Here is an 18528-nt window from a genome sequence, read left to right on the forward strand (position 1 = left end):
CGAATCCCTCGTTTAAACGTGAAAAATTGTGAGAGAATGAAACGAAACCCGAATAAAACGATCGCCGTTGCTCGCGAACGAACAATCGGTGTGTAAGACACGCCGTAATTTCAAAACCAGTAGAAATCGTGCGAAATTAACGGAAGGCAGGACCTAGGCCCGACGCGAACGATCGCGAAGCGAAATACAGGCGAGATCAGGCGTGTCCTGTGCACCGTCATCGTATCGGGTTGAATAGTAATAACCGGTTAATGGCTACAGATTGGTGGCCGCCCTACTAATTAATACGTGCACGAGGATCACGGGGATTAGAGGTGGTCAGGCCCCGTCGGCACCGAGCTGGCAGAATTCCGCGACAATTACCGTCGCACGAAGAAGTTCGGCAGCGGCTGTTAAATAAACAACGCGCTGGCCGTGAGTAATTACGGTGGGTAGGCTGCGATCACCGCGAATCGGCTTGATTGCGGAACGGTACACTGTCGGTCAAAAGTATCACCCGAAATCATCGTTTTGCCATCCGATTCACTTGGAAACGTGCATCCATCGGCGACATTGCGTTTCACGATTTAATCGTTAGAATCCTTTTAGAATGAGTTCCCTTTAGGCGATCACAGTTAAGAAAACTGTCCACGAATTTATGCGAACGATGTGTGAAAGTACGTTCGCAGTGGTGGATTTTTTAATCACCATTTCATTGTTCCATTCCCTTCCACATATCTCTCAGTGGTATTACATTTAATAGTTTAATTATGGAAACTCTTTTAAATGAATATACGTTAAATGATCGCAAAGAGAGAGATATTGTCCATAAAGTTACGTGAATAGTATGCGGAAGTATGTGGACACTGGTGATTTTTTGTACGACCATTTAATCGTCCAATTTCCCTTCAAACACGCATTCGTCAGCGGTGTTGCGTCGAACAGTTTAATTTGGATGACTTTAAATAAATTCGCAATTTTGGGAAAGTGTCCGCGAACTTTTGTGCAACAGTGTAGCATTCGAGAGACGGGCTATAAGAGAAAGCGAGAGACAAAAGAGAAGAGAGAGAGAGAGAGAAACGACGACGACGTTTCGGTGCGTCAGGTGGATGGAAAATGGAGGTTGCATTATTAACGAGCCTCTACTCCGGAATTCGGGGATCAGGCAGACAGAGACGGGCGAATAAAGGCACGGCTGTGCCGTAGAATACGAGAAAGTCGTAGGGACGAGTGAGAAAGGTGAATCGTGTGAAACGGAGCAGGAGAGAGACAAAAGAACGAAGCTTCTCTCGTCTGAGAGTGGACGAGTGGAGGCCGTCCTCTTTTCCCGGCAACCCTTCTGCGCACCGCCCCTGGCCAGTCCCGGCTTCAACCCTTTTCCTGCTCGGTACATCGCCACCGGTTTCATCAGCTCGCGATTAATTTTAATCTAAAACTACCCGCAAAGCCTCTGGTCCCGCTTGCACGTTGAGGTCGACCCCCTTTCGCCCCCTCTTCGGAGAGAGTGCCAGATTGGCCCGCAGCTTCCCTGCCCCGGCCACCGCCTGACCCCCGCGACCAAACCCCTCTGGCCTCCGTGCAGGGCTCCGCTGTCTATCTCGTCTGCACGAGGATCAGGGATCCGACCGACGTTTGCCCGGCGAGGAAGGTAAAGCTAACTCGCCGACACGATTAAACCTCGGTAACCCTTCCTGTTGATTTTCTTCAGTGACTGAGATCCACCGTAATTACCGTCGAAAGAAAGAGCAACACCGGCCGCCTGCTAATTGAGAGACGGCTTCTCGGGCCCCGCGCGAGCTCGCATCTCGATGCTTGTTACGATGCCGAATTCCTCCGATTCCGTCCGAAATAGATCACTCGGGAATTTTCGGAATTTTCGGAAAATTCTCACCGAGCCTGGTGTATTGCAACTGCATCCATGCACTGTACCCGAGAAATTTCAGGCAGCAAGCTACCGAACATTCCTTGGATGGCCAAATGTAATCGCCGGTCGAACGAAAGACGTTTATAAAAGACAGCAAAACCTCGATCGGCTTTCAATAAAAAACAATTGGACCGAGCTAGCTAAGAAAATGCAACAGACCTATAGCTTGCAAACTGTGGAGCGAACTTTAACCCAGGTGAATCGTGAAAGGGTTAAAAGCCCGTGACTCAAAAACCCGTCACCGATCGTTTCGAGAAACGTTCGCTTGCCGAGCATCGGGCGAAATGAGAATTTTCCGTGCGTTATGCTCGAAGAAGTATCGGTGTTTTAATTGCTGAAGGGGGTGCATGCGGGATGACAGAAAAATGAGAGCGCGAGAACGGGAACGGGATATAGAGGGATGGAGAGAGCGGCATTCCGGCTCGATATCGGCAGGGGGCTCTCAATTTTTCAATATTCCCCGTACACGACTTGGAACGTAACCGGATTACGGTTCGAGAATAGCTTTTTCGGCTCGAGGGACCGCGGGATCGGCGGGATGCCGGCGGTGTTGGTGTTCCCCGGGAGGAGAGCACCCGATTAATATACATATCGCGCTAGCTCCGCGCGGTATTTCAGGCGGTGCCGCCATCCGCGAGCTTCGCCGAGCCGGCAACCCCGTGGGCTTTGAATATCAACCAATTTCCTGCCGATATTTGTGTGACGAGCACTTCACCGGCAACCGCGCGTGAGTGCAATCGCTAATACGTCGCCCGTTCCTCGTCCTTTTTTCCTTCGGATCCGGTCGTGCTCGGTACTCCGCGCCCCCGATCCGTACCTCGTCTACCTTCCCTACGTTTAATCCCGCGCCGCTAACCCACCGTTTAACCCTTTCGCCGGTAAAAGTCGCGCACGTAAACGCCGAAAGACGCCCGGCGTGCTCGAGAAATTTCGACGGAATCGAAGCTGCTGCTCTGACGACTCAGTGAACGGTATCTTTTGGTGGTCCGAGGAGAAAAACGCCGGCGAGCTCGTAGACTCCTGAAACGTTTCTCGCGCAGGCAGTGCGCATCGTTCGCAGCGAACCGTAGAGGTGTGACACCAGGTGTTGTATAAACATAGAAACGATCGGGGAAGCTGTTACATCGGCTGAAAATTCTGTAACACTGTCGCGCGTATCGCCATCGCGATGGGAAGCTCTTCTTCATGCCCAGCTTCCTTTAAAAGATCGTCTAATTCTCGTCGATTCGCTTTTCCAATTTTATCTAGTCGACTGCGGAGTGATTACATAGTTTCTAAACCGAAGAAACGCGTGCAAAGGGTTGATTAAATAATTGATCCGCGTTGCGAAAAATATGTCTCACTGATTCCGACACGTAGTCTTTACTGGCACGTGTTCGCACTTCGAGAGTCCGTGCAACAAAAAGAACGTGAAGGGGTAAATTCAAACTACAGAGTGTCCCAAAAATGTCTCGCGATCCGAAAGTGGCGGGTTCCTCAGGTCATTTGAAGCAACTTCTTTCTTTGCAAAAATTTTCTCCGAGTCACCGTTAACGAGTTATTAACGAAAAACAGTGACCAGTGAGAGGTGAGCTCGGCTGACGCGTGGCGACCGAGCCAATGAGCGGAACTGGGCTTCGTGCGCTGGGCCGCCTCGCGTCAGCCGTACTCGATTCTCATTGGTCACTGTTTTTCGTTAATAACTCGTTAACAGTGCCTCGGAGAACATTTTTGTAAAGGAAGAAGTTGCTTCAAATGATCCGAGGAACCCGCCATTTCCGGATTACGAGACATTTTTGGGACACTCTGTATAATACCTGCGAATCCAGTAGACGAGTAAATGAAAAGATGTCGCGATTACCGTAAGAACTAATGTAATCACGAACGGTCAACGGTGTAGAGACAATTCGTCCAAAGAGAGAAAAAACACGCGTGTTCTTGGCAGACAACAACCTGGTGTACCAGCAGCAGCAATATGCGAGCGGAACGAGGACCAGCAGAGGCTCACCGTCGCCCAACAGACCCGCCAGCACGTCCTCGGCAGCCTCGCAGTGGCAGTCGACTGTCCCGGCGTCCACCGAAGCTTTCTTTCCGCGCCAGGAGAACTGGAGCTCCGAGGTGTACGGGAAAAGAAGCGTGACTCCCACGTGGACCGAGCTGGGCGCTCAATTAGACGGCAGGAACTCGTCGTGGGAGAGGCAGGGGAGCTGCTACCAGAAAAAGGGCTCGCCGACCTCATGGAACGCGGACTACAACGGCAAAAGGCCTTCATCGGTCACCGGAGTGTCGCCTTGGACCGAGATGACGGTCGGCTACCAGCAGCAGCGGCGTGGCTCCCTTCAGCTTTGGCAGTTCTTGGTGACGTTGCTGGATGATCCTGCGAATGCGCCTTGCATCGCCTGGACCGGCCGGGGCATGGAGTTCAAGCTGATTGAACCGGAAGAGGTAAAGGGGCAAACTTTCGTAACGTGTCCTAATCGTCTTCAGGATCTCCTTAACGTCTTCGGGTACTTTTTCGCATCGTTAGAATTGTCTTAGTATCTTTAAAATTTTCGTAGCAACTTTGGAGTCTTGCTAACATCCTCTTTAAGATTATCATTTCTAAGACGATTGTTAAGCTTACTTTAGTGTAACGATCATCTTCAGGATCTCATTAGCATCTTTGAATTCTTCTTAGCATCGTTAGAATCGTCTTGGCATCTTTAACACCTTCTTTTAACATCTTTAAAATCTTCGTAGTCACTCAGAGTCTTTCTATCATCCTCTTTTAGATTATCATTTAGAAGACGATTGTTAAGCTTGCTTTAGTGTAACGATCATCTTCAGGATCTCATTAGCATCTTTGAATTCTTCTTAGCATCGTTAGAATCGTCTTGGCATCTTTAACACTTTCTTTTAACATCTTTAAAATCTTCGTAGTCACTCAGAGTCTTTCTATCATCCTCTTTTAGATTATCATTTAGAAGACGATTGTTAAGCTTGCTTTAGTGTAACGATCATCTTGAGGATCTCATTAGCATCTTTGGATTCTTCTTAGCATCGTTAGAATCGTCTTGGCATCTTTATCACCTTCTTTTAACATCTCTAAAATCTTCATAGTCACTCAAAGTCTTTCTAACATCCTCTTTAAGATTATCATTTCTAAGACGATTGTTAAGCCTGCTTTAATGTAGCAATCATCTTCAAGATCTCATTAGCATCTTCAGAATTGTCTTAGCATCTTTAACACCTTTTTATAACATCTTCAAAATCTTCGTGGCCACTTCAGAGTCTTTTTTTAACACCCTCTTTAAGATCATCATTTAAAAGACGATCGCCAATAAGTTTCTCGACCAATGTGCCGATTCTAAAAAGAAAGCTCGATCATTTCCCCCTTACATCATGATGATAACGGAGTCGCATCTGCGCTAGGCAAAGCATTAAGATCCGCCGTCGATGTTTCTGTTTAGGTAGCTCGGAGATGGGGTGTCCAAAAGAACCGACCAGCGATGAACTACGATAAGCTGAGCAGGTCGCTGAGGTACTATTACGAGAAAGGGATAATGCAGAAGGTGGCGGGAGAGAGATACGTCTACAAGTTCGTCTGCGATCCGGAAGCGCTGTTCAACATGGCGTACGGCACCGGAGGGTCTTCGAGTCTCCCTAGCGAAGTACAGAACGGTGTACGAAGCCAGTCCATATCCAGCAAGATCTCAACCACGAACGACGTCTCCGACTTGGGGAAACATACCTCCAGTGGCTACGGGGACGCCGTTCTTGCCATGTACTCCAACACTGCTGCAGGTGCGAGACGTATGTTAGCCAATCGCGTTTCCGATCAGTTACTCGGTTGGAAACGCTGGAAACGTTTCTCCATTTCTAGACAAATAAAATTTCGATTCGAAGACTAGCTGAAATCGGACCACTCTTATAAAATGCGCCCCTAAGTTCTCCATTCGAAGACGAATAGGGTGTCCATATAGAAAACTGGTCCAAATTTCTATCGCTCTCTCTCACTTCTAATAAATTCTCTTCTGCGAAACGCAATCCCTAATATCTCCGTTCAAGGACGAATAGGGTATCGATCCGAGATTGGTCCGATTTCAGCAACTCGTACTCGTAAATTTCGATCCGAAGACTAGCTGAAATCGGACAACTCTCATAAAATGCGCCCCTAAGTTCTCCATTCGAAGACGAATAGGGTGTTCATATAGAAAACTGGTTCAAATTCCACTTCTATAAATTCTCTTTTGCGAAACGCAATCCCTAATTTCTTCGTTCAAGGACGAATAGGGTATCGATCCGAGATTGGTCCGATTTCGGCAACTCGTACTCGTAAATTTCGATCCGAAGACTAGCTGAAATCGGACAACTCTCATAAAATGCGCCCCTCAGTTCTCCATTCGAGGACGAATAGGGTATCCATATAGAAAACTGGTCCAAATTCCACTTCTATAAGTTCTCTTTTGCGAAACGCAATCCCTAATTTCTCCTTTCAAGGACGAATAGGGTATCGATCCGAGATTGGTCCGATTTCGGCAACTCGTACTCGTAAATTTCGATCCGAAGACTAGCTGAAATCGGACAACTCTCACAAAATGCGCCCCTAAGTTCTCCATTCGAAGACGAATAGGGTGTCCATATAGAAAACTGCTCCAAATTTCTCTCTCTCTCTCTCTCACTTCTATAAATTCTCTTCTGCGAAACGCAATCCCTAATTTCTTCGTTCAAGGACGAATAGGGTATCGATCCGAGATTGGTCCGATTTCGGCAACTCGTACTCGGGAAATCCATCCCCTAACCAGAGGAAAGTATGCCAAAAATATGTAGAAATTTAGTAGGTCGCATTTCTGATTCCTTAGTGTACGGATCGTCCAGCCTGCACCATCTGCACCAGTACCTGGGCGGCAACGACGGCTTCAAGACCCCACCGAACAGGTACCACCCTCATTACTCGCACGAGTACAACGGCGCCCATCATCACCCGCCATCGAGCTACGCAGAGACCTTCCTGAACTACGGTCGCCTGTCCTCCCACGAAACGCCGGCCGAATCGAGGAGCCAAGAGCTGCCGAGGATTCCGTACAACCAGGAAACCGAGGGTATCGGCAGAGAACGGGAGGCGTCATCGATTTTGTACGACGGGGTGCAGAGAACGCAATTGCCGACCGCCCCGGCGATCTCTCAGCCTACCTTGCTAGATGCTACCACCACCAGCTCCAAGATCGAGCAAACCTCGTACGCCTGCCTCGGCGTCGGGAGCTGCGTCTGCTGAATCTCCGTCCGATTTAAAACGGGTCAGACGTTGGCATTGACCATGACGGTTTGAACAGATGAGCAAACGCTTGTCGCAACGGCCGAGGTGTCCTTGAACCATCTTGAGCCGCAGAGATCTTGTTCTAGCTGCGGTCGCAAATCCCGGGACTCGTGCATGGTACTACGCGCAGTTGTTAGAATCGAGAGGGAAGGTTGAATTACTTGGCGCTCGAGGTTGTAGATTGAGAATGTTTAGAGCTTGACGAGACGTAGATCGAGACGTAGATTGTGAAAAGTTCTTGACTGGAGATTTCAAGGTGACCGGTTAAATTCATGTTCGACTTGCGAACACGAGCCGACCAATGTACGATGCACGGGGTCTTGAGTAAAACGCGCGATGCAACGTCGACGAGGCGGCAAGTTATTTAGGGGAAAGATATAATAAATTAGAGGACTCTCCAAGTAGCCTGGAAGCTCGTGCGACTGTAGAAATAAATGCGGATAGTCGCGCGTTTCTATGGATCATGTAAATAGATATCGACGGCGAGTCGTCAGTCAGTGAGCGAGCGAGTGAGCGAGCGAATAAGCGAGCGAGTGAATGATTGAGCGAGAGAATGAGTGAGAGAGAGAGAGAGAGAGAGAGAGAACGAGAGTAGTCCGGATGATCAAATCACTTGTGATCGCCGCGTCCGAGTAGTTCACCGGTGGATCTGTAATTTCTGTAAATATGAAATAAATCTCTATCGAAACAACACGTTGCCGTAATTCTTTCGCCCGTGGTCACTGCCGAATTTATCTCGTTGCGACAACGAACACGAGCGAATCGCTTTCTCTGCGAATGGTCGGCGAGAGAGCGAGGCGGCCGATAGCGAATTAGCATAAGCGATTGCGCGCTTGACCTAGACACGAAGCGCCGTCGGTTTTCTGCACATCGTTCTTGCACCAGCGTATGTAACAGGCAGTGACGTAAGACCAGACCATTGGACTGACTGAGCACGGCTGCGTATTTCGGGCAGTGACACACCGTGGATATGTTTATATCGACCCCTCCTTCTCGCACCAACCGCGTCCGACTCGCGTCCTTCTCGCACGTGGCTGTCTTGCCGCGAATGTCGCCGACTCCTGGATCCGCCACTCTCAGCTGAGCGATCCAACGGCACCGATCTATGATTCGAGAGCGAAGCCCGTTGCAACTTGTTGACAATCGTACATACTGGTCGAATCGGTGGTGAACCAGTGGCAGAGTGATCTTAAACCAGTGATCGCGACGCGTGGGACTCGAACGTGCAAGCAAGTAAGTATGCACCACGGTTTCGCCGCGACAATCTTTTGTTAGCTGCTTCCCGAGCCCGCGCGTAACTCTCTCGCGAGCACTTCGTACCCGTTCCGCCGGATCAAAGGGATGCGACGCAACCTTGTGCAACAGATACACACACACACACACACACACACACATACTCCACTTTAGACCGCCGTCTGGCTTGTATTGATCTCCGTACCCGTAGCTTCTGCAATCCAGAAACCACGTCAACGATAAAAGTGACCGCTGGCGTCACGCTCCCGTTCGCCTCTTCTGTTTGGCCGCGGACGGCCGTCCGCTCTGATCGCGTGATTCACGTGCTCGAAATTCGCACGTGCCCGCGAAACGTTGCGCGGACACTTCGCGACCGATCCGAAGAATCCGGAGCTCCCGGTTCCCAAGGCGCGCTCCGATTTCTTTTTCTAGGAATGGCGAAGACGAAGTCCACCGAGTCCGAGGAGACCTCGATGGGTTTCAAGGACAAGAAGAAGGCTCTGGACACCTTGAAGACGCTGGATGGCAGGGACATCAGCTACCAGTACCACGTGATCACGAGCTTCGTCAGCCGGGCGAAGAGAACGCTGCAGATTACCCGGGACGAGGAGAAGCTGGCCAATCTGAAGGAGGCCCTGCAGGTCTTCGAGGACTGGCTGAACGATTACAAGGTCAACAACCGCGGCAAAGAGAACCTTGCTTATTTGCCGATCGAGACAGTGGGCGGCTTCAGGATCCTCGCTAGGAAGTACGGCGTTCTGGAGGAAGACTTCTACAAGTACGTTAGAAAGATCTAGACTAAAGGCCTAGAAAGCCCGACGTTCTCTAATCGATGACCGCCCTTTCGATCTTCCAGGGCGTACAAGAAGGAGAAGGGCGACTACAAGAGCATGCGTGGCGTGAGGATCCAAAATGGCGGGCCTACTTGGGACATCGAGAGGAACCGTAGGCTCAAAGAGATCATCGAAAGAATCAAGCAAGGGCATATACAGTGGTACGAAACGGACGTAGGCGATTTCCGTGGGCTGCCTACCAAGGAGCACGTCCAGTGCATCATGCTGGGCTACAGTCCGGACGCGACCAAAGTGAAGAAGCTGATTTCGCAAGTGGAAGAGAAGTTCGACAGCGACGATAGCGACGGCATGGACGTCGACGAGAAAGAGAAGAGCTTGAAGAGAGGTCGCGAGAGTTCGAGCAGCAGCGAGGACGAGGAGGACGAGGAGCCGGAGAGGAAGGTTGCCAAGATGGTCGAGCAGAAGAAGGAGGAGAAGGAGGAAGGTGGTCTCAGCTTCAAGGACAAGGAGAGAGCTTTGAGGAGTATCAAATCGCTGGAGGGCAGGGACGTAGCGTATCAGTATCACGCGATCTCCGGCTTGATGAAGAGGGCGGATCGGGTGATATCGCTCACGAAGGACGAGCAGAAGATCAAGAACATGAAAGAGGCTGTCTCGGTGTTCGAGGACTGGGTCAGGGACTACAACCTGAACGGCCGGGCCAAGGAGAACCTCAACTATTTGTCCTTGGACCTGGTCCGTGCCTTCAAACCGTTGGCTGAGAAATATCAGCTCGAGGACAACGGATTTCTGAAGTGAGCGATCGCTGGGCCAGTTACCATGGATCTGTTAATAATTTGTTGTCGTTTTGCAGGGCCTACGAAGACGCGGATGGCGATTACAAAAAGCTCCGAAATGTTCAGGTCCCGGATTCGGACGCTGTCACATGGGACATAGAAAGGAACAAGAAGCTCCAGAATTTGTTGGAGAACATCAAGGAGACCAGCAGCAAATGGTACCAGGCCGACGGCGATTTAGAGGGTTTGCCTACCGAAGAGCACACCAGGTGTATCATGTGGGCGTTCAGCTATGATACAGCGAAATTGAAGAAACTTCTGCCCGCTCTGGAGGAAAAGTTGAAGTCATAAGCAAGAATATCCTGTGACGGCATTTATTTATATTGAGTAACGCGAGTACGTTACTGTGTTGTACATTACGCAAAGAGGTTTTCGTTAATCTTTTGTTTGAAGAAGCGTCGGAGACGCTGACGGCATGAATAAAAGTGTTATTTTTCCATATACGAAGGACTTTATGTAATCCCGTTGCGTAGGCACTATTATACTTCGTTCGTGCTTACTTTTCAGAAGTTACTTCCGTCAGCAGTAAGATTGTCCGAGACACAGTGTAAGTACGATTTCGCTGGCTGACTGTTCTATTTAGATAAAGGATGCAGAGAAGTCGCTAATTTTAAACGATGTCGGTATTCCGATATGTGCGACACACGTTTGTCTATATATCGTTGCAGCAGATTTTACCGAACAATTCTGTCCCATTGTTTCGTTCTATTTTTGCTCTAATTTTGTCATAATTGTTGTTTTTAGGCATTGTACAAACGAGGGCGACAGCGACGCCAAAACGACAGCGACAGCGACGGATAATCATTGAAGCTCAATTTTGTGGGCGATAGTGGCGCCTCTTTCGGATAAAAATTGAAGCTCAATTTTCAGATCCGTACAGCGCCAATTGTTGCAGCGGCGAAACGCTCAAACTGTTCGCCAAATTCGACCGTTGCCAATTTGGCTAACAGTTTTAGCGTTTCGCCGCTGCCACAATTGGAGCTGCACGGACCTCGAACATAGCTTCAATTTTTTCCGAATGAGGCGCCACTATCGCCCACATTTACATAATACAGGCTCGCCTAAAAACATTAATAATGAGAAAATCGGAGCATAAAAAGATAAACCAAGGGTACAGATTTATCCAGGAGAATCTGCTGCGTCGATATCGCGTGAAAAAAAACAAATGCAACCGTCACAGAATATAATTAATTAACATAACAGCAGGGTCGTTTAATGCAGTTTTAAAAAAGTTATTACATATTTAAAAGGCGTTCGAATGCTTTTTGACAGAGGTAACATAATTATTATTCAACGCTTCAAGCATCAGTTAATTTCTGTTCGCAATGTAGTCATTTGCTATTCATACGCGACATCGAAGCAGTTCGTTTTTACCGAATAATTCAGTAATATTCCTACTCCTCTACGCGTCCGTGCTCAAGCGCAACTGCCACTCGCGGCGCCATTGTCGCAGCTTGCCACCGGCCCAAGAAGATGGCGCGGCGAGTCAAAGTGTTGCCATTCCTGAATCGATAGTTTTTATTGCCGCTGTGCGGCTCGCGAGGGTGGGTGAGCCTTGGGTCCGGTTTTGAGGTTAGGGTTAGTGACTCGGTGACACTGGAAACGGCGGTTGCGGGTGTCCGTAGTGCGGGTCGCGATCGCACCTCGGGAGAGACGAGGCCGTCTCGCCGTTTTGACGGTCGTCGAAACGAGTCGGACCGGTCCTACCCGGGCAATTAACCACCGGCGAGACCGATCGAAAGTGAGCTGGATCCGGGGAAATACGTACGTTCGCGTGAGAATGGCACGCGCGGCCGATTTGTTTATGCTTTATGTCTCGGCTAAGTCCTCGGGAACAAGGGAACTTGAACGCCGCTTTCGGCCGTCTAAAAATAGCCGCCGCCGCTTCCATCGTGGTTCGTAGACCTCGGCCAGAAGGTTGCAGACCCAGGTCCGGTCCGGGTATGCGGTTCTCGAGATCGATTAACGGGGGATCGCGACGCAACACGTGACATAACGATCCACACACCGTGTCCCATCGGCACACTCGCGGGCCGTGCCTCTTTTGTTCGCGGATACGGAAGAGAGAGATCCGTTTCGAGAGGAGGCCGAGATATGCGGGTGGCCGGTTAGAGTGGTAAACGGGGCTCGTCGACGAGGCCTTACGAGGGTTCGGAACCGAGGGGAGAGATGGACACGAAACGGGCGGCTAGTGCGCGGATGGTTTGTCTTACGATGGAACAGCAAGAGGTGAAGTGAAGATGTCACAGACCGCGGATGCTGAGAGTGAGGCGGGCTCCATCTGCGACGAGGAACGCGTCAGGAAGCTGTTCCAAGCATGCGACGGCGACGGAGACGGTTTTATTGACAGGTGAGCAACCGACACCTATAATTACGGTTTCAACGGGCCGCGAGGAACGCCGTTTCACGCACCCTGTTTCAAAGCTTTCGTGCACGGTGCTCGAACCCGCTGTTGCACAAATGTTGCTACCTCTGTTAACACATTTTTTCTATACATAATTGGCAATTCTACACGTAATAGGCGCCGAGGATCTTAAACAAAATCTGTCCATTCTTCTGTCAATAATATTTTTCTAGAAGAAACCAGAATTTTAATCATTGCAGCTATAGATGGGTTTATTCATGGATTTATTTAGTAGCATTGTTCGAGTAGATTCAAGGATGTAATAACAGGGTAAAAGCAAGTTTATGTACGGCCAATACGTTGACAGCCATTTTCCTCTTTCAGACTAGAGAATTAGTTCATATCTATATCAGTTCATATCATTAGTTTATATCTAGCTGAGAATTAGTCTCTAGAATTAATCTCCAACCGTTTCACTATGTTCGTTTTCCCACCGGTGATCTTTTGTGATTCCATAATGAAAAATCTGATTAAAAATCAAGAGACCGTATCCGTTCCCAGAAATTGGGACCAATATCCAATATGGCGACGGGTGGGAACGCGGCGCTCAAAGTACATCAACCGATAAAGTCTATAATCTCGAGGGCCTTATTCCGATGAAAGAAAATTTGAAAACACTTACGAATCTTTTCACTTCGATTTAACTAAAAATATCATCGCGACTGTTGCCGCAAGCAACAGCAGCAGCAGCAATGGCGCGCCAACGAAGCGCGAAGGGTATTTCGCTGCGAGCATTGCCCATCCGAGTTTCCTCAAAGAGAGCACTGGGAACTTGGTGCGAATTAAATGACGAAATAGTAGGGTAAACGCGAATTAACGTTACGCGAGCAACGGAGTTTCTGACACAGTTCGAAAGCGAAACGAAAAACCGGCTGCCGGTGCGTGCACGCGGAGAAATTCCGATTTCGCCGGGGTGAAAAACAATGGCCGGTTGAGAGTTGCTCAACAAAGTTGCCCGTTGCGTACGTTTTAATTATAACCCCCATTAATTAGCCGGGTCTGGAAGCATATCGCGATGCAGCGAGAGAGTTAACCCGGCGAGCGCGCGCGTTCCTCTTCCTTTCTTCTTCCGTCCTCCTCTCCTCCACCTCCTCCTCCATCGCCCTTCTCTTTTTCCTTATTTTCCCGCCCCCACCCCCCTCCACCGTCGAATGAATAAAACCCGCGAGATAATGCGCGAGGGCGTGTGTATGCGGGATGCTCGCGCGGCAACGCGAAGCCACCACGGTGGTGGTTTTCCATTAAACGCGTAACCGTTTCCCCGATATTCAACCGTTCCTCCCGGTGCCTCTCCCCATTCTTCTTCCCGTTGCCACCCGCAGCGACTTCCACTATTCAGATCGTTCTCGCAAAAATTAGCCGTCGATCCGTGGCTGCCAGTCGCGCGCGCGCTCCCTTTGTTACCCGGTCGAAACCGTCGAGCTTTTACCGAGCGTTTTTTTGCTCGTCGAACCTAGGCATCGCGATAAAAGCTCCGCGCCACGGGGTTAGAAGCCTTCCAGCACGGAACCCGGTCCCTCGTTCCGCCGGAACGAACGAACGAACTCTCCTGTCCCGCCGATGAAACGCATCGGTTCGAGAAACAACCCGCGTTCGCGGAAAACGGCCAACATTTTCGTTCGCTTTAACCGGGTCGTCCTACGGCGACGGCGCTTCCAGCGGCGAAGATGTTACCAAGGCACGTGAACGGCCGACGTTCCTTTGACGGGCCGAGTATTTATTTGGAATATACAGAGAGGGATGTCACGGATACTGGCGGATTCAGGCGGGATGCCCGAAAGCCCGGCTAGGCCCGTGTTTATCCCCCGTTACCCTCCATTGTGGCCGCGCGTCGCCTCGGCCCTTAGTCGCCTCGGCTCGAATTGATCAATGGGATGGGACCATTGTAATCGCTTGGATAGTAAACTTGTCGACGAATCGGATTGTTTGCCGGAAACTTTCGACTCCGGACCTGCGAGAGTGGATGACTTTCGTCGTTGCACGATTTTCTGTGATTAGGAGAAGGCATATTTGAAGAGTCCTATTTGTAGTCGATTGCAGTCTTCTTGCATTTCTGACACGATCGAGTCGATCTAATTTAGAATAGTACGCGTGAAAATCGGGATTTCTTCGTTTACCCTTTTAGTGCCATGCGAAAAAGAGATGCCTATGCGAGAATAACCGGCCGAATTTCACGGTTTTACTAGGGTTTGGGAAAATGCTCATAAGAACTAAACAAGGAACAATATTTACATGATTCGAAAAGCAGTAAATTAAGGACTGTTGGAATTTTAGCCTCGAACAAAAATTAAAAACGTCTCTGATTGGTGGACACGACGAACCCAAAAAGAGTATAAAAGAAGCGTTTCTTCTTACCGGACTCTCAGTAGAGTTTGATCGCTCGATCGGTTTCGCTCATATACCTTCTCTCATTAAAGAGAATAAATAAAGTCCTTTTAAGCAAAGTATTAGAATCATATTCATTTTCATTACATAATCCCAATAAGGACGAAATAGAGAACAAAACAATGACACTAGATTTTCTATATTCATTGAAAACTATAGAAATAACAAAGGTATAAAAGATCATAAAGAAAGTAAAAGTCCAGTTTTCTCTCTTACAAAACGTATTTGCACATACAAAAAGTCATCTTTTCCTCATAATTTTATATAGACCATTTATTACAAAGTATATACTTTGCATTTCTGATATAGTTTGTAACAAGATAAATAGTATTACATAACAAACATAAAAAATAACTCGAAGGTACATGGTGAGCGCCGGACGGATTATCTCTTCCGAAATACGTAATTGTTATAGGTAATATAACATTGCTGAAACAAAATTATGTTGTCATAAATATATTTGTGATATAATTTTGCATAATACTTCATTATAATAACATAAATATTTATATTTATATATTGTAAATGTGTAAAATTTTGTTACTATAAAGCGCTATAAGACGCGGGCCGATATATCGGCTCTGGCACTTCTCGCCAGTGCAGCAAGAGCCGATATATCGGCCTGCGGCACTAAAAGGGTTAAGGAATCTACGCACGGCAAATATCTTTCATCCCCAATTTCGAGGGTTGCGGCCATAATGCACGCACCGACACTGTTATTTAAAAAATAAATCTCCGTCGAAATTTTGTCTGCCGCGTTCGCAGCCGAGAATTTCCCGTTCTAATAATTACCAACGGTAATTAAGGGAACGCGGACCGATCCGAGGGTTTGGGCAGCCGTCCGGCCGGGCGGCGTTTCGATTTCAGCCCTGAATAGAGCGATTAGTTTGTCATCTCGGCACAAGTGGCGAGCATGACGAGCGAGCGCGCGCGCGTGTGCACAAGCGCTCACAAAAGCATCCACGTAGCACAGCAACTATTGACATTTCGAGCCCGGAACTGCTCTCTTGTCTGCGACATTTGCGTTCCCGTTTCCTTTCTTCCCTTTTCCAGCCGGCTCTCTGCTCCCTATTTTTTTTTTCGTTTTATTTGCTTTCCCGTGGCCGGGCTTTCGAAAAGCTTTCTCGTGTCCCGGTATCGACGGCGTCGACAGGACTCGCGCGACGCGGCCGACGCGATTCCTATGGACGGGCCTCGAATTCACGCCGGGGCCCGGCGGATCGATAAAATTAGCGATTACCATCTGCCGTTCCTCGATCGAGTCCGCGGCCTCTCGTTAAGACGATAAATCGAAGATTTATCGGGCCCCCGATCGTATCTCGCCGCACGGCGAATGATCCGCTCTCGGGCCCGTAACAAGTTCCATCGATTGTTTTAAAGCGCGCACGCATCGGGCCGCGCGCGAGCCCGCGTGATAATTAACGGCCTCCCTCGTTACATCGATTCCCGTACCATCGATAATTATCGCCCGTGGGGTGGATTCGTTAAACAGCCATCAATTTATCCGCTTTATCGTCTTAAAAATTACACTTTACACGCGGCCCGGCCCGGCCCGGCCCGCCCGATGCACTTCGTCGAATCGAATATTGCCGTGCAGAAATTATCAGCCGAACGTTCCCTAAATTAACATTTCCTCCCGATCGAATTATGCTACACGCCATTATCCTCGATAAACGCGCCGTATTCCGCTCCAAGTGAATAAACCACCTTTCACGGCTTTTAATGCTTTTGTGTTCGCTAATCGATTGATATCCTTGAGGAATAATGACTGATAGATATATGAAAATATATTATTGATATATGATAATACTATGATATATATAAAATACTGATTGATATATGAAAATATATCAATGAATTTTTCTTGAACAACAAACATCTTTTATCGGTGTTTAACGCTAGATTTATCGGACCCGTGAAAATGACGGGTCAATAATTTTTTAATTTACGATTATTCGTAAAGATACGTTTACGAGTTATTTATTTAATTTATACGTTATTTATGGCGAATGTTACAATAACGCTTGTTCAAAATCAGAACAAATGTCTTATTGTTACTTTCGTAAATTAATATAAAACAGTTGATTTTTGTGCTCCGTAAACCTAATGTTAACATCAAAAATCTTCAGCACATAATTTCTCTTTCGTACGAGAATTAACTTGCGCTTGGTCGATCGGTAAACTCGAAGTATTATATTTCGGGTCCGCTAAGGGTTAACTATAATTCTTCCAACAATTTTTCTGTTCTCCTAGATTACAACACGAGCTTGCTCTTCGGACAATCTCGCGTGAATGTACCGTTTCAAAGTCGAAATTAATGGCGAAGCTTTAAAATTAATAATCAAATTAATTATCAATATAATAATAATTAATTAAAATTAATAATCGTCGCTAAAATCGTGCAAAGTCTCGGCCAACATTGCAAACATATTAGTTTCAGCGCTCGATAGCGACGGCACGAAAATTACTTGCACGTAGGGTGATTCAATGACCGAGAATACATCGGCAACATTGCGAACGGCGATTGGCTGCAAATAACTAATCAGCGAGCAGAACCGGCGAGCGTTGCCGATCGCAACGGCCAGGAATCTCCATTTAATCTCGCGTCGCGGGGGTGAACGTGACGCGGGCCAATTAAAATGTTGGCCACGGAGGATGATGATATTCGCGGCGAGGCGACGCGACCGTTCTCAGGCAATTTCCGTTGTGTGCGCTGCGCAGACCACAGACACAGAGCGGACGCGGTGTTCGTCGATAGGAAAGGCTCTCTGTAATTCGAGGGGCTCGATCCGAGATGAAAATGAAAAGGGGAGGAGAGGAACAAGAAAAACGAAAGAAGACGGAGTGCGGGCTCTGCCGTCCTTCTCCGTTCCGCGCCGCGAGACTCGACGTTCCGACCTCGGAGAGATCGTTCTCCGGCCTCGAAGAGCTTCCCACCCTTCTTGTACTACCTCTAAATGCTCCCCCGAAACGTTTCTCCCCCCCTTGTCTTACCTCGCGATTACCGTCGCTCACCCTTCCCTACGCTTTGATATATCGTAGAAATAGGCAATAGGAATACGAATATACTCCGGCGCTGGCTTCTCTCACCCTGGACCACCACCCTCGTTCTCTGTCCTTCCTCGCCGCCCTTCCTCGACTTCTTTAGCGAATCAGTTTCACGGATCGATAGCTCGCGAGATTATCCCCCGCGTCGCGTCGGAGCCGCGAACGAGAATCGGGTTGCTCGTCGATGACACCGATAATTTAACCTGGACTCAGTGGCATTTTTCTTGCAATTTGTGTTCGTGTTCAGGAATTTATTCAATCGATTCCAACGGAAAAGCCTGCGTAATTTCGACGATTTTAAAATGAAAGATATGGGGTCGGCCATTTTGACCGCCACGGTATGTTTAGTATTGAAAACGTTCCTTTTTCTTTTTACAGTTTTCCTTGCAATTGTGAACAACAATTACGACTACAGAACATGAATAAGCAATTAATCACAGACCGTGAATGGTAGTTAAGGGTTCGGTCGAATGAACCTTGTGCCTTGTGTAACCTGTAGGCCATCGAACCGAAAATAGCGAGAATCCCGAGAGATCTGCCGCTGTAATTCCATGGCCGAGGTAATCGCGATTAATTCCATCCCAGTTCCGATCAACATCAGCTAAGAGTGCGCGCTATTCGCCGGGAACGCTTTTCAGCCCGCAAGGACA

General features: G+C 48.3%; 3 protein-coding genes across 3 annotated transcripts in view; all 3 read left to right on the forward strand.

Moving 5' to 3' along the window:
• Positions 1-7622, forward strand: part of Ets96B — a 28493-nt gene extending 20871 nt beyond the window's left edge. Inside the window, exons 7-9 of the mRNA XM_076526557.1 lie at positions 3828-4327; positions 5332-5665; positions 6724-7622. Coding sequence (XP_076382672.1) covers positions 3828-4327; positions 5332-5665; positions 6724-7136 — 1247 coding nt within the window. The 3' untranslated portion in view covers positions 7137-7622. The remainder of the gene's footprint in view (positions 1-3827; positions 4328-5331; positions 5666-6723) is intronic.
• A 495-nt stretch (positions 7623-8117) lies between these two features.
• Ude (Uracil-DNA degrading factor) lies at positions 8118-10482 on the forward strand. The gene is made up of 4 exons (XM_076526548.1): positions 8118-8411; positions 8844-9189; positions 9268-9999; positions 10059-10482. The coding sequence occupies exons 2-4, from the start codon at positions 8846-8848 to the stop codon at positions 10330-10332; spliced, it is 1350 nt and encodes a 449-aa protein (XP_076382663.1). The 5' UTR covers positions 8118-8411; positions 8844-8845; the 3' UTR covers positions 10333-10482.
• Positions 10483-11556: 1074 nt separating this feature from the next.
• Positions 11557-18528, forward strand: part of LOC117228188 (colorectal mutant cancer protein) — an 87594-nt gene continuing 80622 nt past the window's right edge. Inside the window, exon 1 of the mRNA XM_033483909.2 lies at positions 11557-12391. Within this exon, the coding sequence (XP_033339800.1) occupies positions 12282-12391 (110 nt within the window). The 5' untranslated portion in view covers positions 11557-12281. The remainder of the gene's footprint in view (positions 12392-18528) is intronic.

The sequence above is a fragment of the Megalopta genalis genome, chromosome 15 (genome assembly GCF_051020955.1).
Source record: "Megalopta genalis isolate 19385.01 chromosome 15, iyMegGena1_principal, whole genome shotgun sequence".
Lineage (NCBI taxonomy): Eukaryota > Metazoa > Arthropoda > Insecta > Hymenoptera > Halictidae > Megalopta > Megalopta genalis.